At 51.8% G+C, this 24,329-nt stretch overlaps 1 protein-coding gene across 2 annotated transcripts in view; it reads right to left on the reverse strand.

Annotated features, from left to right (window-relative positions):
• The window catches only part of CNTFR (ciliary neurotrophic factor receptor), a gene marked incomplete at its 3' end in the record, with an annotated part of 212,776 nt that overhangs the window by 46,391 nt on the left and 142,056 nt on the right, over nucleotides 1-24,329 (reverse strand). For both annotated transcript variants that reach the window (XM_082074844.1, XM_082074843.1), the window contains one exon: nucleotides 13,309-13,539. In XM_082074844.1, coding sequence (XP_081930970.1) covers nucleotides 13,309-13,539 — 231 coding nt within the window. The remainder of the gene's footprint in view (nucleotides 1-13,308; nucleotides 13,540-24,329) is intronic.

Genomic DNA, 24,329 nt, shown 5'->3' on the forward strand with positions numbered 1-24,329 from the left:
TCACATTAAACCTCCCATAACAGCCCGGGACTGATCTGCAAAGAGGTAAAATTGCCTCCTCATCAGAAATACACAGTATTTAGCATAGTTGGCTCAATCTTGACTACAAAGGCCCAAGAATGGTCTTTTTGGTCTGCCTGTCCCAAAACAAACTCACAGTTTGGGCTGTCTCCATCCTGGCACCCTCACGCAGGAGGCACCTTCTGTGCTTTCTACAGTTCTGCTTTTTTTCATCATAATTAAGCCCGGGAAGTACATGGCAGCACAGACCTCGCACAGATGACAGCCCCAGGCAGTTGCTCTGTTTGCCCCAAGTGAGAATCATCCCCAAGGTTTGCTCTGATCCACCAGTTGCCAGGATATGGGAAAGTGAGGGAAGGGAATGCGCCAAAATGATGCCTTCACTGATGATGTGTCACGGCAGCTTTGTGAGCTTTTTAATGCCTGTGAAAAAGCCCACCACTCTTTTTCACTTCCGAACAAAACCCTCAGCAACCTCCGCAGGCTGACACAGCAGCCCCCACACTAGTGCTAGTGCAGTGCTGCTCTGCTATGGCAAAAATTACACCCACCAATGCTGCCTTGGCAGGTTAAAAGTGAGTGGTGTTTCCCCTCCTGAGTCTCCAGAGGCGATGTGAGTGTTGTTGGTGTGCTGACACTGCTCCAGCAAGGGAAGCCTGGTTTGCAAAAGCCACGTGTCACCAGCAGCACTTGCAGCAAGGAGCTGCCCTGTGCTCTAGCACAGCCCCCAAGCCAGCAGCGTTTTCTCACTTGCTTTGCATAAATGTGAAAAGCAAGCCTGGCCACAGGACCAGCTCTCACACTCTGTTCTCCAGGAGGAATGCAGGGATCTGATCTGGGACCTTATTTCACCACCAATGTCCAATGTGGCAGGTCAACTGTAGGTATGGGAACTGTCCCCTCCCCAAGATTTGTGGCTGTCTCCCTGCTGAAGACCAGGAGTTGCTGCAGAGAGCATAAAGAAGCAGAAATAAGCCTACATACTGGCCAGCCAAGCTCAGCCAGGTCCTGCTTGTTTGGCTGGGCAGCAGAAGGAGGAGGAGGGATGGAGGAAGGGCTGGATGATGGAGGCTGTGGCAGAAAGAGGAGCATGTGTGGAGATTGCCCACAGGTGATACCTCCAGGCTGGCTGTCCATGAGCCGTACTGCTCCGTGGTGTGATGCAGAGCCACCCAGTCCTGTGTGACTGGAGCGTGCTGCTCCCCTGGGGTGCACTGTGGTGGTGGGAGCCTTGAGGTGGGGGGGACCAACACAGCATCCCTGACCTGGGAAGCCAGGTAGGGTGAGGAGGGCTATGAATCACCAGTCTGGTTTCTAAGCCCAGTTGTGTGGCTTTGGGAAATTGCTTCCCAATCTGTGCCTCAGTTTCCCCTCCTGACTTTTCATTTATGCTATGACCCCTTGGCTTCCCACTGAGCTGGGGCTCTTTTCCCTGCCAAGGAGGGGAATGGGAGGTGTCAGGGGCTGCCCTGTGTCCTCAGTGCAGCAACAGAGTCCACGTCCCTGGGTTTTGAGTGGGCTCAAGGAAGAGGACGAAGACGCTGATGAGGCCAAAGAGCATCTGCAGAGAGCACCTGCACCTGGCTGGTGACTCAGGAAAGTCAGACATGGAGGGAAGGGGAAGCAGCTTGGGTCCAAACACAGATAGCTGAGACAAACTCTGCAATGAAGGACTATGCATTAGGAAAACACAGCCAGAAACATGCCCAAAACGGCCAGAGATCCTTCATGCTGGAATCCTCTCTTTGCAAAGCAGGCACAGGCACATCCAAACCCATTGCACACTGTCTTTCAAGCAACAGAGCTGCCCACTGGGCCATGGAGCCACATAACTGTGCAGGCAGGGGTGCTCAGGTACACACAGGCAGGTTATTCCATCCTGGACCGACACCTGCATGGGCACCTTTCTGCCCAGTACGCTCCCCTCTGTGCTCAAATGCCTGTGCGGTGCCTGACACTTTGGGCTCTCCCTTCACCACAGGTATGGCTTCGGGAGCACAAACTGCCTTGGGTATTTCTCCAGGATAGGTGTGTACTGGGACCTGTGGGACATGCCATCAGCATGTCCACCACCATCAGAGGCTGGATTAAGCACAGCACTGATTCCCCAAAAAAGTGAATGGCACCATGTCAACTCCAAAAACAACAGATGATGAATGTCAGCCCATTCACCATACACACATTTCACAGCTTCCTGGCTCCAGCCTGTTGGCTTGGACCAACACAGGCTGCAGAGCAACCTGAAAGAAGCCGAAAGGCAAAGAGCTGCTCGCAGCCCTCTGCTTTCTTCCCTGACACCCCACACGAAGCTGCTCCTTGTGGAACATGCACTGAATTGGAGTGTGCTCAGGACAAAGCTGCACACTCTGTAAAGCTGTGGCAAGGCAAAACATCAAGGGTCGGGGGCACTCAGAACAGGGCAGCCCAACATCAGTGGAAACACAGCATTACAGTTTCAGGTTTGGCTCCTAACTTCCCCATGGTTTCCTGACATGGACCAAGTTATCTGGCCTCCAGAGATGGACAGCAGCATTCACCTCCTCTCCCTACACATCCAAGCTCAGCCACGCAGAACATCAAGCTTCCTTGGTGGACCTGACTCTCATCCAGCCCTGGCTGCATGGCCACTCTGTCCTCCACATTTCTCAGTTGGGACAAACCGCAGCACCAGGCAGCCACCCCTGGTCCCCACTGCATGAGGTTCTGCACAGGCACTGCTGGCCTCTGACTCTTCATGTCCCCAGAGCGAGACCAAATTTCCCCATGCTGCTTGGCGCAGCAGGTTATCATTGCTCACTTGCTTTTGGAAATCAGCCCATGCCCCTCTCCCGCCCCTGTGTCCCTGGCAGTCAGGCTGCCCAGTCTGGTAGCCAGTGAAACAGTGGGGACAGGGATGAACAGCCCCTCAGCCATATCTGCGGTCGGCAGGCCGTGCACCGCTCCTGTCGGTGCAGAGAAAGCTGTCCTGGAGAGAAAACAAGCAGCCGTCACCCTAGGGACCATATCATAAACCATTTTAATAAGGCATTTTTCTCCCCCTCCCCACCATCCCAACTCAAGCAAACAATGTCTTGTTTAGTTGGCAGCAAATGATAAAGACCCCCAGGGAGCAGAGGAGGGGGGAGAAAAGGGACATCTGTTTAGCGCATTTCTACTGCGTGGCTCTCCCAGGCTATTTCTATCTCTTCTTGTCAAAATTTATCAACTGCATAATTGTTTAAACAGCATTAAAGTGCTTGAAGCAAGAGCAACTGGAAATTGTCCTGCAGTTGCCTCTGGTACCGATGCTGACAGCTTGGGAGGGGACTGGGGAGAGAAGGGATCCATCGGGCATGGGAACCCTCTGACTCCTTTTCTGGGGGGAGTCAACACTCTGTCCTGCTAACAGGAGGAAAATAATCTCACTTTATTCCCAGTGCCCTTCCCTGCTTTCCAGCACCAAGACTCTCCTTCCCACCCTGACCTGCTGTTAGCACACATTTACTCTGCTAAATTATTCACAGCAGACATACTGGCTTGGGAAACCATAGCTAATGACAATGTCTTTCACACTGAAGTACACTGGATCCTGCCCCGACCCAGCCGGGACTTCACCTCCTGCCTGGGCCACCACTGGTAATTTCAAAGAGGGACGGAGAAGCACTGGAAGCTGCAAAAAGACGAGGATTTGTTGCTGCCTGCCATCTCCTCTCCTTCCAGGTGGGAGAGATGGGGTCACAGAGGATCCCCACTGTGGGGTCTTCTGTCCCTGGGGTGACTACCTGGCCTGGGTCCCTTCAGACATGGGCACATGTGGCCGGTGACAGGCAAGAGCTATACGCTGTGCTGGTGATACTGATGGGGTTTCTTTTTCCAGCACCATTTAGGAAGCAGACTGTGATTTTCTTTAAGTGGAGAAGGAAAAGCAGCATCCACACATGGAGCATCAGCCCCTTTGCTCTCTGCCCCATGGCTGAGGTGACAGGAGGTGGCCACATCCCAGCCGGTCCCTCCCTTCCCAGTGCATTTGAAGCTGAGGACCCACCAATGGTGGGTGGCAGGAAGCTCACGCCAAATATTTTGACAAGAGGCACTTATGAGCAGCTGAGACAAAATCCTTCCTGGCGCGGAGGCCAGTGCAAACAGAGTGCCGTGCCACCAGCGTGTGTCCCCTCCAGCATGTGTCCCCTGTGCTTCTCCTGGCACGAAAGGTCCCAGACTGTGGCCCAGGCGGCTTTGTCCTCATAGCCCCAGGGCAGCCCTAATTCCCATCACTGGGAAGCAGGGGCTGTGGGAAGCTGTTTAGACTGGACTTGGGCTTCTTTAATTAGGGAGCTGTTTTTGTCATGTTAAGAAGGATAAACAAACCTCAGGAGAGCAGGAGGAGGCTGTGTTGCCATCTGCCTGAGACACTGGACGTTGGTATGGCATGCAGCCTTCGGCATTTGTGCTAGGCAAGCACTTGGGAGGGTTTCCCAGTCAAGCTGACAAGCCTCAAAGCACTTTTTCCTCTCCTCCTCCAGTCCGGCAGCTGCTGGGACAGGTCGCGGAGAAAAGCCAGGCTGCTCCCCTGCCCCATCCCACGATCTCGTCCCCAGCCCCACTGCAGGAAGGGATGCACAGGGAGCCTTTGGCTTAATTTCACATCCAGGTCCAAAGTTCAGGACTTTGCTGGGGGCTCACCAAGGGTGTCCTTGCATTTGGGAGCACCCTCTCACTGATGGGTGCTCCATTCCTGGCTCTGGCTGGTCACTGGCAACACCATGACTCTTCCACCCCCACCCTGAGGAGCAGGTTGGCCAAGGGGTGGCCACCTTCTCTGCTTCTTGGTGCCCTCATACCACGCGATGTTGCTGCCATGACCCAGGTAAAGGGCGAAGATATGAGCTCTCTGTAGCTCCCAGCCTGGCATAGGTTCATCAGTCGGTGGGGTCAAGCATGGGGCCAAGTCCCTTCAGGTGCTGGTGGGGACCCGCAGCAGGACATGGGACCCTGCACACATTGGCCACCTCCCAGACATGCTCTTCCCTGAGGCTCTGCAAGCCAGAGAATCAGCAAGGCCAGGGCAGAGCCGCAGGAGCTGCGTTCCCATGCTGCAGCACCTAATAAATGCCACGTGCCGCTCCGCTCGCCCCACCGCCACGCGCTCCCTGGCGCCCCCAGCTCCCCACTCGAAGGGGGGGCCACAAGGATAGGAGAGAGGATATTTTTATTGTTTCTGACACCGACTGCCCCAGATTATAATATTTTACACAGTGAGCCAAAGAAGCATCACTCTGCTATGCTGCAGCTGGGCAGGCTGCCCAGCCCGGCGAGGGGAAGGACGGGAGGAACGCAACGGGGCGCGGGTGTGTGCTCACACGGGTACGAGCGTGCAAGAGCGTGCAAGAGCATGCACACATGGGCCATGGGGCACCACTTCATACAGCCCTTCCTCCTGTGACACGGGGCGTGCATCCTGCCAGACGGGGCAGAAAGGTCGCCTGCTGCCTGCAAATGTGTTTGTTTTTCTAGTTCGGCTCCTCATTCAATTAGGAATAATTGCATTTGGGAGTGCGGTGAGGTTTTTGGGTGGTTGGTTTTGGTTTAGGTTGGTGTTTTTTTTTCTTTCTCCTTAAAAAGCTGGGATGGCAATTTGCATTTTGTTACCCAGCATGCCTTTCCAGCTACCAGCCAGGCCAAGACCCAAAATCTGGGCACACGCAGCAAAGTTTGACTGTTGAGTTTTCCCAGCCGTGAACAAACAGCTCAACATGGAAAGGCAGCAATTGGAGAGCCTGCATGCCTCACAAAATAAAGACGAATTTTGATGAACGACAAAATCCTGCAAACTGGTTGACCTTGTCTATAGCACTCCCTTTCCATGGCTCTCAGGAACCAGGGGGTGACGCTTGGCTGTGAAGTCCCCCAAGGCCATTGCACCTACCCAGCCACGTACAGAAAAATCAACCGCATCTCTAGCAATATACCAAACAGCTTTGGGGTGCACCTTCTGATGCTGGAACATCAGCAGCCACATGCTTAAATTTATTAGCTCCATCCCTGCCATAGGTTTGGTCCAGGTTAATGTTAACGCATAGCCCGGGCACAGCCTTGAGGCTGACCTTGCACGGGGCTGTGCCTGAGGGACAGGAGGACATTGGGAGAGTGAGAGGGATGAATTGCAGGGGTGGGTGCTGCTCCCTGCCAACTGGCCCCAGTGCCAGGGAACGGTTGCAGTCATGTTTAACTTGCTGCTCTCAAAATAGCCTCAGTTTACACGGCCGTGGGAAGGGATTGGATAAGTTCATGGGGGAAAAAATCCATCAAAAGGGCTTTTTTAAAAAAACAAAAAACACCACCACAACAACAAAAAGCAAACCAAACTCTGCGTCACAGATCGCTGGACACGAGCAGGGAAATATCTGCACGCGCTGACCCCGAGCTCCATCAGCATCCGCGCCAGCAGCAGGAGCACTGACCTGACCAATGGCACCCTGCTCTGAGGCACAGGCATCCTCACCACCGGCTGCCAGAAACAGCCAAATTGCTGTTTTCCCAAGCTGGAGTGTTGGCAATGCCCTTCTACAGATTTTCCCATGAAACCAACCTACAGAAGCAGGTGGGCAGGCACCAGTTGTCAGCACTGCCTTCCTGTGCTGTTTAGCCCCTGCATATCATGGGATGCTCATGCCTGCCCTGGTGCTGCATCCTGCTCCTGTGGAGCCAGAGGTGCATGTCTTACACTGAGAGGTTGTTACCTTCTTTGTCTCTTCTTTATTTTGGATGGGCAAAAAAGAAAAAAAGTTATAGAAACACCACCACCACAAAGATGCAAACTGCAGTCCAACCCTCCAGTTGCAGCTGGAGCCCAGCTGGGAGGAAAGGGACTTCTAAGGCAGAGACAAAGGAGGTCTGATTATTTATTAGTGGCCAATGTTTGATCGCTTGCTAATCAGGCCAGAGAACACACTCAGGCTCTCCTGGCCTCCCTGCTCACATGTGGTTCCTGTTGCTTTGCCCCTTCCCCCGCCCTCTCTCTGGTTTTCTTTGTTTGTTTTTCTGTTAATTTGGTTGTTTTTCCATGTCGTTTTCCGTCAAACCGCATGTTTTTTCCCCTTTCTCTTGCCAGCCACTGCAGTGACAGACATGGAGAAAGGAGGACAGCCCAGAGCCGCTCGCCTTCTGCCAGTCCCTTTCCCACCATTGCCTGGGAGGCAGCGATGCCCATGGGACAGGACTGGGGCTAGCATCAGGTTGTGAGGACCCAGTGCCACTGCTGCACCAGCCACCATCTCCATCCTGACCCATGTCCTTGCTGCTGGAGGGAATTTTGTTGTACTTTCCCATGCAGAACCCATCCCTGCCTGAATCCCAGCCCACCTGGCAGCAGGCAGAGCAATGGAGGCAGCGCTTGGGCATCCTCAAAGCTGGGCAGCAGGGTGAAAGCAGAGATGCAAATGGGCAGAGCCAATGGGTCAGGATGGAGACAAGCAGGTTAGAAAGGGACAGAGGGATGGGAGCGGAAGGACAGATGGACACCCGCCCTGGCTGCCTCCTTCCCTTCCCTTCCCTCTTCGCACACAAGGCCTCCCTGCTCCCATGTGCGCTCTCCAGCTTCTGGCAGCCTTTCTGCCGCGCGTTTCCACTCCTCTCTGGCCCATTAGCAGTATTTTTATAACATTCTGTAATGCACGGAGCCGTGTGCCAAACCTCAAGAGCACATTATTTCCCAACGTCTTTCTTACATCCATCCCTGGGCCCTCCGGCCGTGCGTTTCCAAACACAGAGCTGCAGCTTGGGAAGCTGGGAGCCTGGCACTGTGCTCGTGGTACCCAGAGCCTTCCCTTCCCACCTGCCCACACCCCACACTCAGCCCTGGGCTCAGTCCAGAGATGCCTGGCATACAAAAAGCCCTGGCTGCATCTCCTGCTTCATCTGGCCATGCTCAGGCATTTGCTGCTCTCCAGGCTGTAGGGCAGGTGATCCATTGGAGACAAATACAGAGCATCCTGGTTGCTCTCCTCTGCTTCACGTCATGCTCAGCTGCCTGAAAAAAAGGGGTCAGAGCAACACGTCGCTGCTCAAAGTCCCCTGGAAGAGGCAGTCCTGGAGAAGTGCCACCTTCCTCTGAGCTGTTTTGGGCTTGGGATGATTCATGTCCTGGATCTGGGACCCTTAAGGTTAAGCAAGCCCATGGGTCCTTCCTCCTCTCCAGGGTGGGCTCTCCATCTGTTGGTCACACCATCCCTGGATGCACACTGTCCCCACTGTATGTGTGCCTGTGTCCTCACCTTTGCTGGGGACAAAACATCCTGGCTACCGCCAGCCTCTGTGGGCTGCTGCTAGGCTCCCAACTACATCACCCAAGATGTGGACCTGGGTGTCAAACCCCACCCCAGGGATCACCTGAGCTACCTGTGTCCTCCCACCTCCCTGTTGAAGCACATTGATGAGACACCTTCATGCAATTCGTGCCTTTTGCACTATTATGTAGCATCCTGCCCCCCTCAGAGTGAGATCCCCACCCCAGAAATCCCTCCCACAGCCATTGGCACATCCCACCAGAGGTCCCTGGTCCTTGTGGGCCAGAGCCATTACAGGCAACACCACTGAGAGTGGTCCAAAGGCTGATGCTGAAGCTCCCCCATCCCTCCCAGCAGCTCCCCTTTCAGCACAATCTGATCCCCTTTAGCCATTTCCTAAGCTGTGTTCCAACTCTCATACTAATCCACATTTTCTCTGGTTTAACTCATAATTTCCCATGTTGCATCATAGCAAATACTTCACTGAAGTCAAGACAGATTGCATCAACCACATTTCTGGGCTTAGGAAATCAGTTCCCTTATCAAAGAGAGCAATCAGGTTAATCTGCTGTGATATATCCCTGGCAAGTCCCCCTTACATTTTTCACCCATTTTCCATTTGTCTCCATGTCTTTAATTGTTCCCTCATCCAAGTGTGCCCTGCGGCCCCACTGTCAGGCTGCCTGACTGGGATTTTTCCTTCTCTCAAGCACAGGAGACATGTCACCTCTCTCCACAGCACCAGGTACCACCACTGACCTCTCAGCTGCTAATGAGCTTTGCTAATGAACAGGAGATGCCCTCACCTGGGCATGAAGTGCTCCCCAAGCCTTCAATGCATCATTTTCTTTGAAGGTGCCTCCACGGTGGAGGGCTATCTCCAGGTCTATCCTCCCTCCTCTCTGCCAGCCTGTGCTGCCCTCACTTTGATCATTGCCACTCAGAGCCGGTGGGGCTCATTCGGCATCAGGCTCTGCCAGTTTTACCTTTAATCTCCCCTGAAATGTGGCTGCATGGCCAGCTCTTCTTCCCTCATTTGCTCCGGATTTATATGGCTAACCTCTCTTTTCATTTCCTCTGCAAGGTCTTACTCAGCTTGACTCCTGGCAGGTCTCCATTTATCCCTGACCCCCATGAATGAGCTTGCTTTGCTGACACCCTTTCCTGGTCCTTGACGCTTCTTTGCTCTCTCCCCACATCCTTCCTGCAGAATTGTCTGCCTGGGAGTGCCCCTGCCTCACTTGGGGGGCATGCTCCAGGTACCATCGCTTGTTTAATTAGATCGCCAGCACTTCTTTGTGCTGTCCCCCCAGCCACTTACTCCTGTTGCTGTCATCTTTCTTGTTGCCCCAGTAAGAAGGGAAAGCGCAGACACAGGCCTGTTTTCATTTACCTTCCTGTACAACTGAAACAAAACAAGTTCAAAATCCTGCACATCCCAGGTTTGGGCTCCCAGTGCACTCAGCTTCAGCGGGGATGCTACCACATGGCCATGCTGCAAACCTCCCACAAGCCACCCATCTCCATTACCTCCATCCCCATGCCCATCTCCTTCTTCATCCCCATACCCATCTCCATCCGCTCCTGAGATGTTCCCAAACCCACTCCTCTGCAGCAGCCCATGCACCTTGTGGGAATCAGTCATGCCCTGCAGAAGCAGGGAAGTTGGGGGATGCAGGCAGGGGTTGGGGGTGGCAGCGCTGGGAAAAGAAACCTCTTAGAGAACATTAAATTAAAATCTAGGCAATTAAATTAATTACCACTAAAAGCATCTCACCTGATAAGTTCCTTGCATGCTTAATTGCATTAACAACACCAGGCATTCACTTATTTATTTGTCGCCCTCTCTCCTGGGGCTGGTGGCCCCTGCTGTGTCCAACTGGGCTCCTCAGATGCCTGGTGCTCAGGGGGGATATGAGCCATCAGCAAATGGTAACACACAGTAATAGGAAACAGCAGGATTTGGGCTATAACACTGAGCAATTCCCACGGGTCCCTGAGTGGATTGACAGGAGTTACTGTTAGCAAGGTGCTTAGCAGACAGAAGAGCCATTGCAAAGTCACAGTGATGCCACAGCTGCAGAGGAGGTGGTTGGAGGCTGCAGCCCCCTCCCCAGTCCCCTCATTTCCTCCAGACCTGGGCTGCAGCTGCCGGTGCAGTGGCACAGCCTAGGACGTCTACCCAAGTGGTGTCTAGTGAGCACGTGTCCAAGCAAAGGAGGTGCACAGCCTCCTCCAGCTCCTGCCTGCCTGGCCTCCTCACCACCTGTGAGCACCTCCAAACCACTTGTGAGCACCTTGGAACCACCTGTGAGCATCACCTCACCACCTGCGAGCACCTCCAAACCACCCATGCGCACCTTCCCACCACCTGTGAGCACACCAGAAACACCCATGAGCATCACCTCACTACTTGTAAGCACCTCCGAACCACACGTGGGCAGTACTGAACCACCCTTGAGCAGCTCTGAACCACCCATGAGCACCACCTCACCAACCACAGGTACCTCCAAACCACACGTGAGCAACACCGAACCACCCATGAGCACTTCCTCACCCCAACAGTGTGGCTGAGACTCCCCTGGCTCATCTGCCAGTGTGTTTTTGTCTGCCGTGCTCCCAAACCTAGAACATGCTCACTGCTGTACCCGCTGCCCTACACTGACTGCTGTTCCCCCACTTGCTTCTCACATTGCCTTTCAGCTTCTTCCAGCATCCCTTCCCCTTGGTCCATGTGCCAAGATCCCTCCCAGTGGACCCCCAAATCATGAACTGGTCACTGTGTAGCATCTCTGAAAACCTGGATTTCTTCAGTCTGACCTACAGGTGCAGAAAGACCCTCCTGTCTGATCTTCAGGGCTTATGCAGACCATGCCTCGTGTGGCAGATGCACTCTTCCCCTCCCCGAACCAACAGAAACTTCTAGGCTGATGGACCACTATGATCATGCACATGCCCCTTGGCTGACAGGCAAGGCCTTTGACCAATGAGACACCTTGGTTGAGAGAAGGTTCTGGACTATTACCATAAATTACCACAGGTCAGATTGAACTAGGGTATAAATGGAGCCCACTGGAGACCCCAGTTCAGCTGGTCTTCCTTGGAGCAGTGGGTCTGCAGTTCAAAACTCTCCTCCTTAGACTGGCCATCTAAGGAACATTACCCAGGGACTGAGACACCTTGCCAACCTGGTAAGTGATGTGGGTAACCTCGATAGTCCTCACTTCGACACAGAGTGGGAAGATTCCCATTTTGAACCATCGCTCTAGAGCAGAGCTGTCAAACTCATTTTCACTGGGGTCAACACCAGCCTTGCAGTCGCTTTCAAAGGGTTGAATGTAATTGTAGGACTGTATAAATGTAACTGATGTGGGCTGATGTGGCCCCCCGTGACAATGAGTTTGACACTCCTGCTCTAGAATGTCAGGATTTGAGGGCTTTGAGTTTGAGTCGGTTGTGTAGTAATTGAACTCTTAACCAGTATCCGAACCTGTGTTGCATAACGTTACCAGAGTGCTGAATTAACTTTGGATAAACCCTGTTTGTAGCTGGTTTCTGTTAAACAGCTCCAGTTAGAACAAAGTTTGTTTGGAGTTTGTTGCCTGCCTAAATTGACTCTAGTGTGCCTCCGTGACAGCTGGTCCTCCTGCAACCCTCTGCCCCTGGACTATGGTCTAGGATGGAAACAACCACCTTCATTCTGATGAAGGTCCTGAAGGTGAGATGAGAAGCAGAGAAAGGCTCTGCTACATCCCACAAAACCTGGCAAAGTACAACCACCTACAGAATGCATTCCCACCTGTTGTGGCTCCCAGCTGGTGCCCCGCAGCATCCTCCACAGCAGTCACCATCCCACAACCAGCTACACCGGCTGGTGCTCCCAGACACCCACCGCTGCCAGTTGCAGATGCCGTACTGCAAAACACACAGTTGCCATCAGCTGTACAAATACAGCATCCCACCAAACACAACAGCTATCAGCTCTCAGCATCACGTGAAATATAGCACAACTCTTATCTCCCACGCTGAAACCTGTGAATCAGCGCATCTCATGCTCAAGACATGGAAAATGCTGGGGAACATGCAGCTGTTCTCCACACACCTGTGGATGTGGCTCCTGCAAACACACAGCAACTGCCACCAGAGGGGATGTTCCTCTGAAACAACCATGTTGCAGTAACCATGGCCAGGACTTCTTTCCAGTTGCAATCCACTCTCATAGCTCATCCCAAACTCCTTCCATCTGCAGAGATGGCAGTCATAGAATCATAGAATAGTTTGGGTTGGAAGGGACCTTCAAAGGACACGTGGTTCACCCCCCCTACAATGAGCAACCAGATCAGGTTGCTCAGAGCCCCGTCCAGCCTGGCCTTGAATGTCTCCAGGGATGGGACATCTACAACCATTCTGGGAAACCTTTGCCAGAGTGTCACCACTCTCGTACCTTCCTAATGTCCAACCAGAATCTCATGTCTTTTAGTTTAAAACCATTAGCCCTTGCCCTGTTGCAACTGTCCCTGTTGAAATGCCTGTCCCCATCTTTCTTTAGGCCCTTTTTAAGTACTGAAAGGCCTCAAGACGGTTTACCTGGAGTCTTCTCCAGTCTGAACAACCCCAATTCTCTCAGCCTGTCCTCACAGCAAAGCTGTTCCAGCCCTTGGATCATTTCTGTGGCTCCTCTGGCCCCGCTCCAACAGGTCCATGTCTGTCCTGTGCTGAGGGCTCCAGGGCTTCATACAGGACTCCAGGTGGCACTGGGCTGGACAGAGAGCAACATCCCTTCTCAAAGTATTCTTTGGGCATCTACTGGCTTTGATGTAAAGTCTGGGGCAGGTGGGGCTGATTCTGGCATCCTGCTGCTGTGATTAATGTATCACGGGGTGCTTGTATGGCAGGGTGCAGAAGGCAACTGTATGTGTGGAAAGTAGAGGAGCTGTCATGGCAGGAGGGGGCTATGAGAGGTCATTATGGGAGCACAGAGCACGGCTCTGTGCCCCTCAATTTCGCATGCTGGGGTACTCACTTCCCACCCTCAGGTAGGTCTGGTATTTGAGGTGCCAGGAGGAGCCCTCGTAGCAGGAGTACTGGCCACTCTGCGTCAGGTCGACGTTCTTCAGGATCAAGTAGGACCCATTCAGGTGGGACTCATCGATGTCGGTGCCATTGGCTGTCCAGGTCACGGCTGCATCCCAGTCCATGGAGCCACACTTCATGGTCACATCTGCACCTACTCGCTCATACTGGATGTGGCTGTCTGTGAGGAGGAAGAGGAGAAAACCAGGTGAGCTGAGAAACTGGGAGCAGGGCCGCCTTGGAAATAACATCTTACCATCACTTGTCTAGGAAGTGAGAGAAGAACTTGGGCATAGACTGACACTGTGTTGGTGGCCAGGGAAGCCCAAGTTCTCCTCCTGGCTCTGATAATGATTTATTTTAATTTTAGACCAGAGTGTACCAACTGGCATGGACCAGCAGATTAGGACTCATGGACCATGTCCATACCTCCGTCTCACAGAATGTTTTCCTCTGACCTTTACCTTGGAGAAGACATCAGGGATGCACATATGGCTCACCAGTCAAATACCTCACAGCAAAGCTGGACACTCAAACCAGCAAGTCATTGCCACTCCTGTATCTATGTGGTTCGTTGCAGGAGGCAAACCAAATGCATACATCAGAAATTCCCAGCAGAGAGATGACAAATCCCAGGACGTGTCACCAGCAAACTCAAGTTATTTACTAGCACAGGTGGAAAGTAGGCCCTTGACATTCCCTGCCCAGGAAATCAGGTGGGAGGATTGCAAACTCACCATGTTGTGATTTGGAAAGGGGCAGCTGCTCAGTGGATGCTATGCTGTTTGTCTCCCTGCCTGGCTCCTCTCTCTACAATGACACGATGCCTTGCTGAGCTGCTTGATTTAGCATCTTGCGAGTAGGGCAATTCAGCTCATTGTGCACCAGCTGCCTAATTGAATTTTCTCAGGTTTCTGGACAGGAGCTCGAGCTGACATTTGTTAATGATCCTTAGCAATTGAATCTTTCCTGTGTTGCTACACTGGCTGTGCTAAGCATGGCAAGGATGAAGCTGCATGTGTGTGTGTGTGTGCATGACAAGGGGTGAAGCAAGACAGGCAGATGAGTAGGTGGTGTGGTTCCTTCAAGGCTTCGTCAAGCCTTTGTGCACAGGCAAGGGTAGTTCAGTTCTCTAAATACTCCCGGGTTTCAAAAACACATTTGACAAGGTGCCTCTCAAGAAATCCAAGCAGCCCTGACACATGAGGAAAGTCCTTGCATGGATTTATAGCAGCTAAAAGTCAGGAGACCAAAGGTGAGAACAAGCGGTCAGACGTGGCAGTAGAAGATGTCACTGGTGAAGTCCAACAGAGATCACAGCTGGATCAGAGCTGCCCAAAACCCTTGTAACTCACAGGGAAAAGTGGTTTGAGGGAGTCAGAGGAGACAATGTGCTGCTGAGGCTGCCAAGGCAGCCACACTACAGCTGGGTGCAAAATTGTTGCAGAGGGACATCATGGTACAGACCCACCAGGCAGTAACACGGATGCACTTGCTTCTCCTGCCACTCACAGCTCCAAATGAGGTGCAGCCTCCATGGAAATATATATTGGAGTCATCACGCTCACTTGCCTGAAAACAGCAGCTAAGTGGCAACCAAAAACGCAAACCCAATGCTAGGAATTATTCAGAAAGTGACTGAGAAGAAAATGAAAAAAGCTGTACTCTAAAAGCCATAAACAAATCTGTCCCCATGCCATTAGGAGGACAGTTCAGTGGAAAATGGAGCGGAGAGAGAAAAGGGGGAAGAGCAAAGGCTGGAAACAGCCCCTGTGTAAGGATGGCTTAGCAGATCCATCAGTTCATCCATAAAAGGAAACAACTGAGCGGAGATGTGACAGACACCTAAGCAACAATGAGTGACATGGAGAGAACAACTAGAAAAGGACCGCTTGCTCTTTCTCCTAACAAAATAATTAAGGGCCAGCAAAGGAAAAGAAGCAAAAGAAAGCACTTTTTCACATAAAGTGTGATTAAATTACAGAAACCCGTGTAGATCAGATGCTGTGGATGCCAACATTTTGGGGAACATAGTGATTAAATTAATCCATGGCAGAAGACACCACCCAGGGCAGTAAAATGCTGAGCTACCCAGTGAGCCCAGGGAGTCTACAGGGAGCTGATGGTGGGGAAGGATGGCAGAAGCACTTCCCATGCTTGCTCTGGTCTTTTCTCCCGCTCTAGACATCAGCTCCTGGGTCCTGTTGATAGGTGGGACTACCTGGCCATTCCTGTGTGAAAGTCCACAGACTGAGCCCGTCTGTGAAAGAGAGAGCCCCAGGGCAAAGCTGGCCCTGGAGATGTTCCTGGTAGGTCTGAGTCCTCCTGCAGATGATCTGTCAGGACAACTACTTCTGACAAAGAAACAGCACCTTTGGGGATTCTGTCCCTGCTGGGAAAGGGGGTGGTAAGAACCAGGAAAAATTGGGTTGTAGTGAGTAAGGTGCTGATGAGATGCCTTGGGATCATCTCAAACACTAGTCAATGGTGGGGATGTTTGAGAAACTGCACTGATCAGACAAGTGTGTTTCAAATGTCTTAAAAAGCTTAGCACATATACTGACTGGCAGAAAGAGGGGAGAATGTCTAAGCTAAGGCATCTGTGTGAGGAGGGGTAGCTGGAATGGGCCCAGATAAACAGGCAGATAGGCTGAAGTGTGGAAGAAGATGGACAGGTGGACGGATGAATGTATGCATGTGATCACAAAGAGATGGACAGATAGCTGGATGGGCACAGATGGGATGGAGGGAATTGTATGAAGATTAAAGGATGGATGACTATCAGATGGATGGATGGATGGATCGGCATAGATGGGGATGCAGAGATTTGTAAAAGGTTGGAGGAGTAAGAGCATAAGGAGCTGGCTGGCTGGCAGTGTATGTGGATGGAGGAATGGGTGGACAGATGGGAGAGTAGGTGGAGGGAGGAATGGAAGGACCTATGAACAGCAGAGGAGTTTGGTGGATAGTTAGCAGTTCAAATGGCTGTGAAGATGGATGGAAGGATGGATGGATGGATGGATGGATGGATGGATGGATGGATGGACAGATGACTAGCCAGATGGGTGGATGGATAGTTATAGATAACAGAGCTAAAATAAGAGTCCCAGCATCTTACTCAAGCTCTCCTCTAATTTCTGCTATTGCATACGGTAAAGACATTTTCTCTTCCCTTTCCTGCTGGCTCACAGCAGGTCATTGCCTCTCCTGGCCTTACACTTGAGGATCTGCTTGGCAGTGGCACGGGAGCTGCTGCACCACCCGTTAGCCCTGCATGGAGAAAGACTCATTGCAGCAATGGGCCCACAGACCTGCCTGCCTTGCCTGTTCCCTGCCTGCCCACTGCCTGGCCCCTGGAGCGGGGCGAAGCTTTGGGGTGCCCAGGTCTGCTTCTCAGGTCTACGGCTGAGAGCTTGTCTATAGCTGGTGGCAGCAGTACTAAGCTGGGAAGGGGGAAAAGGCACCTTGAATTATTTCCTATTTGTCCTTAAACACAGTGCAAACACACTGGCACTCATCCAGAAGGGCTGAGGGAGCCATTCCTGGAAGACAGGTCTTTGAAAGCAATGCTCCTTTCCAAGACAATGATTTAAGGCCCCTGACAAAGGAGAAAGCCCAAGCACAGCTTTGGAGGAGGCGTTTCTCCTAGCTGGGTTTGCTGAGGCTCTTACTGGAGCTGAGCCAGGTCCCCGTGTCCCTCTTGCCCCGTGTCAGGCGTAGGAGTCCCACCAAACCACACTGCCACATGAACACATGGCAGCCTCACTGGCTAGTGTCACCTCCCTTTGGGAAGGGGCACCATGGGGACAGCCCTCTCCCCAGTGCTGGAGCGGCCTTGTCTTGTGCTGTGGACACCAGTTCTGCTTTAGGATGGGGATGAGCAAGGGTGACCAGAACTCCTACTGGGACCCTCCACTTCCCACAGGCTGGGTATGGGTGGGATCCCCCGGCCTGCAGCCCACCCACCCAGAGCCTCTCAGATCTCTTGAGCAAGGAGGGAAGGATGGTTTGTCCCCACTCCTGGTCATTACATCACTGGTTACACATGGGATTTGAGGGGTGATTGTGCCTGTGTTGCAGGGCCAACCCTCCTGGATGAACACCGACTGATGACACATGAAGAACAAGAGCCAGCAGCCAGGGGCTGCAGCTTGGGAGGTTCAAGCTGGACATGGAAGAAACTTTCTTTTCCAGGAGAGTGGTGCAGCCCTGGGACAGGTACTCACTGAGAGGAGGGATCTCCATCCTTGGAGACTGTCAGGGCTCTTAGGACAACGCCATGGCCTACTCTTGTGGATACTCCTGAGAGGGACATTGGACTAGACACCTCCACAGATACCTTCCCACCAACTCTGCTGCGATCACTGTCTAGAAGTGATCCTTAGAGAAGCTCCCCTGCCCCTACGTCACCCTGCTTCTCCAAAATATGTTGCTTTTGGGGTCAGGTGATAACATGATGGTGAAGCACAGAAGATGGAGAGGTTATGATGCTGCACCCCAGCCAGTGACATGCCTCTGAGCATCCAGCCCCACCAAGGACCATGTCTTTTGCTGTAGCACAGCACACCATCCAGGCACAGCATGGACATGAAGTCCCAGAGCTGAAGAGGAGCTGTGGTGATGCATAACGAAGCCAGAAATTACAGGTTTACCCCCAGCCCTGTAAAGACGCAGTGGAGAGAAGATGGGAACCAGACACATGCAGCTCCCAGTGGTGGACCTGGGGCAGCTTGGTGAAATGAGTTGTGAGCTGTGTTCCTGCCCTCCTAGTGAGGATGAGTGACAACTTGACAGCATGATCCATGTAATTGCAATGCAATGGGGACCAACAGGACAATGGTCCAGTGGAGAGACATAGAGGGAAGATGGGACAAAGCAACTGACATGCAGGGCCCACAGGAACATGTTTGATGCTTTCCAAACCCATCCTGCCTAGGTGGAGCTCCTCAACAGAAACAAAATTTTCATTTTGATTTAGGTTTACTGAACCTAAACTAGGAAAAGACTTTTCACTCAGAGGTTGGTGGAGCCCTGGAACAGGGTCCCCAGGGAGGTGTCACAGCCTCAAGCCTGATAGTGTTCAAGAAACTAATGAACAAAGCCCTCAGACACACAGTGTGAACTTTGAGGTTGTCCTATGCAGGGACAGGAGTTGGACTCGATGACCCTTGTGGGTCCCTTCCAACTCAGGGCACTCTATGACTCCATTATTTCCTTCTAGACCTGCCTCAAGACTGCAAGGGCAACAACACAGAGAAATCCTGCAAATCCAAGTGCTGCCCTGGCATGTGCCATTGTGAGAAGAAGGAAAACTCCTCTTAAGACCCTCCACCTCCACTGGCTGCCCCACAGATGCAGGTCTGGGCATCTGTGCCCAGATGCCTGAGGAATCTTTAGAACAGTGAGAAGAGGAAGCGGAGGGGATGGTTTGCATTCCCGGGGTGCACTGCAGCCCCTCAGTGGGGCTCTTTGTGCCAGGGCCCTTTGCAAGCCATTTCCAGCACACATATATGGGGGCCAAAACCACCCTCACTGTCACAGAGGTTTGCAGGCAGACAGAGCCAACTATTCCACCAGGAGCCCTCTGCCCGAATGTGCTGTGGGATTGCAGCCAAGGAAAGCAGAGTGAGAGCAAAAGAATGGCACCAAAGCATACTTGGTAACAGGCACCCTACTCTGCAGGATGCTCCTCTTCCTCAAATGGGGAAACTGAGGCAATGAGAAAGGTCGTGTCCCTGCTTGCCCCAACATGACGTGTAGCGCTTCAGTAGCAGGACAGAAAATTACATACATGCCTTCGGATGGAGAGGTCTTCACATCACCCTATTAACCTTTGTGCATTCCACCCCCTAGCTAAGCAACTAGCCATGAATAATTACCTCAGTGGCTAATGAGCTCTCTGTGTTTGTATTAATAAACTTTACATTTAATATTTACACAGTGCCAGGGCTATGCCGAGGGCTTTCCAAGCAGATAAACCAGCAAGGGCTCATACCCTGCAACTTCCATGGTAAATGAGATGAATTAGCCCACAGGAGACAATCATAGAGCCACAGAGAGTGGGGATAACAAGGGGAAAGAGAGATGGCTTGATGATCTCCCCTCTGGAGGGTGAACATTCCTGGCCCTCTCCAGCCATTAGACAGAGTGATGGCATGACCCTGTGGCTTCTCTCTTGCTCCAGCACCCGTGCTTGCTGACCTGAGCAGCACCAACCACCTCCAAGGGATGCCAGTGGCTCCATTCCCACCTGCAGCTTCACAGCCCTGAGGTCTGCACTTCTTGAGATGAAACAGCCTCTGGCACTGAAAAGGGTTTCCTGACACCAGCTTTCCCAAGCACACCCTGTCCTTGATCTCTTCACATCTGTTCTCTCTGGTGCCACTTGGTCTCGGCACAGCTTTTGTTGCCAGCAGAAACCTCCCCTTCAAGGAGAAGGAATTTCATGCTTAAGGAGGCAGCTCTTCCACGAGTGATTTAAAACTAGATACATCTTTGTAAGGAAACAGGCGTAATTAAGTGTCATCGATGTAGCCAAAGATATGGGCTGTTCCAAGTTAATTTTGTCCATTGATGAAGAACTGCAGCAAGCAGAGCCACGTTTGTTTGCTCTACTTTGGTAAATCCCTGGAGTCAGCAGCTTTGCTCTCTTGACAAGAAAAAATAATTAGGAAGAAACTTTAATTAAGAGATAACAGATGGGTGCTAAAGGACTTGTACTCAATCACTCCACAACAGCGTGGAAGTAGACCTTGGTTTACTTCAGGGGTGTTGAAAAGGAGGCACTTTACCCCTTCCAACATGCTCAGCTCAAGGCAAGCTCCAGGGCAGAAGAGCCTCTTGTCTTGTCCTGGATGTGACCACAAAGTGTCCTCCTGTGAGGGTCAGAAAAGCCCACTCTTCTGCAGCTGAGCAACTTCCCTCTGCAGCTACACCCCAAAGCCTGCTGGGGATGTTCCTCATGGGGTTAAAAAGAGCCTTTGTGGCTCTTCTAGCTGCTCAGGTGCAAGAAGCTGATGTTTCTTCTGTGAAACTTATTATCTACTGGGACTTTCTGAGGATGAAGGGCCACTTTTGTAATCAAAAACGTCAATATCACAAATGATAATCCATATCAAAGCCTTCCTTCTGGACCTGATGGTCCAGCAGTGTGGAGGTGTGATGCCTGCTCTGCTACTGGCTTGGCATACTGTCCCGAGGACGGATCTACAGGTGGCACAGCTGGGAAGGTGGCATTTGCGTGGCTGGTGCACAGGGGCAGACAAGGCTATGCGGTGGCAGGCCATGAGAATCCTCCTGGGGAGAAAAAGCAGCACTAAAACGCAGCAGGAAATCACAGAACAGAGGCCCACTGCTGGAAGCAGAAGCAAGACAAGCTGGCAGCAGAAGTGAGGGCCAAGTCCTTGCTGCAGTACTGGCTCAGCCCCAAGGGATGTGGCAGCTCCCTGTCTCTTGTGGGCTACGGCCCCATGCTGAGCCCTGTCTGGCAGACACAGCAGCAGGACAGGGGAAGTCGTCTTAGCAGACACACGTAATTTTTCTGCTTGTATCACATCAGACATCAGAACAACTGAATGGGCTTTGGCCCCATCAGGGCAGGACTCCCTTCCCATGCCAGGACAGGATAGCTACGTTCATGTCTTGTACTGGTCTTGCTGCATCTTTAGCAGCCCCATGCTGGGACAGAGGTTTTCTGGCAGCTTTTCAGACCTGCCAAACCACATTAGCCCAGAGCACCATGCTGGCAGTGCTCCTCACTGCAGGCCAGGAGAACGCCACGTCAGCGGCAGCCTTGTGTCCCAGCATGCCATCACACTCTGCTCTTGTTGTACAGCAGCGTGTTGCCCCAAGAACAAATTGTGTCCAGCTGCAGGGAACAAGTAAACCTGGGAACAGCAACCAAGTTCATCCTGCCTTGGTAGCAGGGTCTCTCCAGCCACACATATGTAGGAGATCCCAAAGAAGGTGCCTTTGGGGTAGGACTGAGCTCTGCCAGAGGATGTTAATGGTCGCAGTGGCTGCATAACTTGTCTTGTGTTGCCATATGCAGACCCAGGAGAAGGGGTGCCTCTGCTTCTACTTCTGCTTTTCTGTCTCAGCTGCTCTGCAGCAGAGAGGTCTGGGTGCTGTTGGGCTGGTGATCTTGGTTTTCTTTTTTTTTTTTTTCCCAGGAGACTTTGCTCTTGTCTACAAGGAGGGGACCTGAGCTCACGTGTTGATCTGTTTTCCAGCAGGTCTTGGTAAGACCTTCACTTGGAAGTCCTAGTTCTTCTGGTACAAAAATGCCTGTGTCCTGGGACTCTAAGTGCTCTCCTTGCTGGGACAGGCTGAGCTATGACACGATTTTAACCCTAATGTAAAGGGAAGACTGGATGGGACCTTGCCCACTTGACTTCCTTGCAAAGGAAGACTCATCTTGAGCAAGCGCGGTTGCCTGGTGAAGCAGATACTTTTCCAACCCTGCATCTACATCACAGCTGCCCCAGCATGTAGGGTGGTGTCATATGGAGGGGAAGGTGTTGGAGGACTACAGGGAGATGAACGGCACTAATGGGAACCAGCACAAAGTAGAAAAATCCCACTGATATCTTCCAAGCTGGACTCGCTTGAGCCTTCGCCCTTGGCTGCCAGGTGACTGGTGTTAGCACCGCGGATGAATTAAAGGCTTGTTTTCTGGTCCTGCTTTTTCATGCAGACAGGACAAATAACTCCACGCTACAAAAGAGTGCTTAGATCAGGCTTTTCAATGCTGTTTAAGGAGAAATCAATACGATTCGGAATTAGGTGCCCAAATCACAGCCATAAACACAAGAAAAGCTCATTGTGGTCCAGCAACAGCTCAAACATGCCTGTATTTATCGAGCTTTGGGGAGGAGGGGCTGGATAGAGACGTCAAGATGCCTTGCACCCTGCTGACGGCAACCTGCCTTTTGAGCCCAGTGCACAGCGTACACTTCCCATCGCTGCTTGCCAATGCCCACACGCCTGCCTGCAAATAACAGCTTTCCTCTGCACGAATACACTGGGGGCGATCGCTATTTGTTCACATAACAACCCAGCTCCTGCCTCACCCCACTCAGGGTTGCGGATTAGCATCAGACACTGTGCGATATTTTTTTTTATTAGCACAGAATTATGGAAGTCAGAGGCGTAAAAGACCTGTTGGGTCCCACTCAGTCCATCCTCCTTTTGCCAAGACAGTATTGGTCCCTGCAGCATATTTACTATTTCTCCGGTCTAATTTTACATACTGTGCAATCTGTGCAGTGCCAAGTTACGATCCCTGTGTGAGAAGTAGAGCTCTCAATTTCCAGGCTCTTGGGTGTGTAAAATCACAACCGCGATGTTAAATTAACTTTTTTTTCCCCTTGCATTTAATCATTTAATAGCTCTAAAATTCAGCCCCTCAGGCTCTTTCTGTCTGTCTGTTGGCTTGGGTTTTGTCTGCTGTAGGCCAGTGGCTTGTCGCTTACAGATGTAATGCTCACACCCCTGGGCTGATCGGCAGCAGCTGGGCTTGAAGCTGGGACAGCTGAAACTTAACACATGAACTTCTGCAGCCAGAGGACGGAAAAACTCCTCTGCTTTCTTAACCACAGGTACAGGAAGGTTCATCCTTCTCCTTATGACCCAGCCTCAGCAAGGAGGAGGAACAGGGCACATGGGGCCAAGACTCAAAGGCATCACAAGGGCTAGATTTAGAAATCAAAGCAGGGCTGCGATCTGCAGCACCAAGACATGATGGGACAGGGCAGGGCTGAAGTGTTCCCAGTGATATCCTGTGCCCTGGAATTCCCAACAGATACACCAATATGCTTTCCTCCATCCATCGCAAAAGCATCCTGGCTTGTGTCAGGAATAGTGTGGCCAGCAGGACCAGGGCAGTGATTGTCCCTCTGTACTGGGCACTGGTGAGGCTGCACTTCAAATCCTGTGTTCAGTTTTGGGCCTCTCACTACAAGAAAGACATTGAGGTGCTGGAGAGAGTTTAGAGAATGGAACAGAGCCGGTGAGGGGTCTGGAGCACAAGTCTGATGAAGAGCAGCTGAGGGAACTAGGGCTGTTTATCCTGGAGAAAAGGAGGCTGAGGGGAGACCTTATCACTGTCTACAACTCCCTGAAAGGAGGTTGTAGCATGGAGGGTGTTGGTCTCTTCTCCCAAGTAACAAGCAGTAGAACGAGAGGAAATGGCCTCAAGTTTTGCTAGAGGAGGTTTAGATCGGACATTAGAAAGTATTTCTTCATGGAGACAGTTGACAGGCATTGGAACAGGCTGCCCAGGGAAGTGGTGGAGTCACCAACCCTGGAGGTGTTTAAAAGACATGTAGATGAGGTTCTTAGAGACATGGTTTAGTGGTGGACTTGACAGTGTTAGGTTAATTGTTGGACTCCATGATCTTAAAGGTCTTTTCCAACCAAAATGATTCTATGATTCTATGTAACCACTGGAGGTTAGACCCCAGCACTTGTTTGTTCTCCAGAGAGGGATTTCTGCCTCCTGCACCAACACCAAGACTGTTCTTCATGCACGTGGCTATGGGATAGCAGAGGAACTGTGCTGCTGCCAGCACAGCACAGCAAACATAGGGTGGGAAGAATAGATTTTGATAAAATGGGAAACATTTTCCTTTTATCTTTTTTTTAACTTGAACACCATCACTCCTCCAAGCAACACTTGCACTTCTCGAGCCCGGTGATGATTTCAAAGCAATATTCATAATAAGGAGACCATCTACTCTGCCCATCAGGGGCTGTATTAACAATTAAGCCAAGGCCACAGGATTTGCCTCGGTAATAACGAGATACTACATTTGCATTTCATGCTTTTCACTCTGAAGGACCCTCAAGCAAAGCCAAGCCTGGAGATGATCACCAGTGTGCACTGAGCCATGGCACAGCTGCAGAGCTGTAGCTTGACAGTCATGTAGAGCATCTGCTGGGTGCAAGCACCTCTGAGGTGAAAGATGGCAA

The sequence above is a fragment of the Streptopelia decaocto genome (assembly GCF_964273445.1).
Source record: "Streptopelia decaocto genome assembly, chromosome: Z".
In the NCBI taxonomy this organism is placed as follows: domain Eukaryota; kingdom Metazoa; phylum Chordata; class Aves; order Columbiformes; family Columbidae; genus Streptopelia; species Streptopelia decaocto.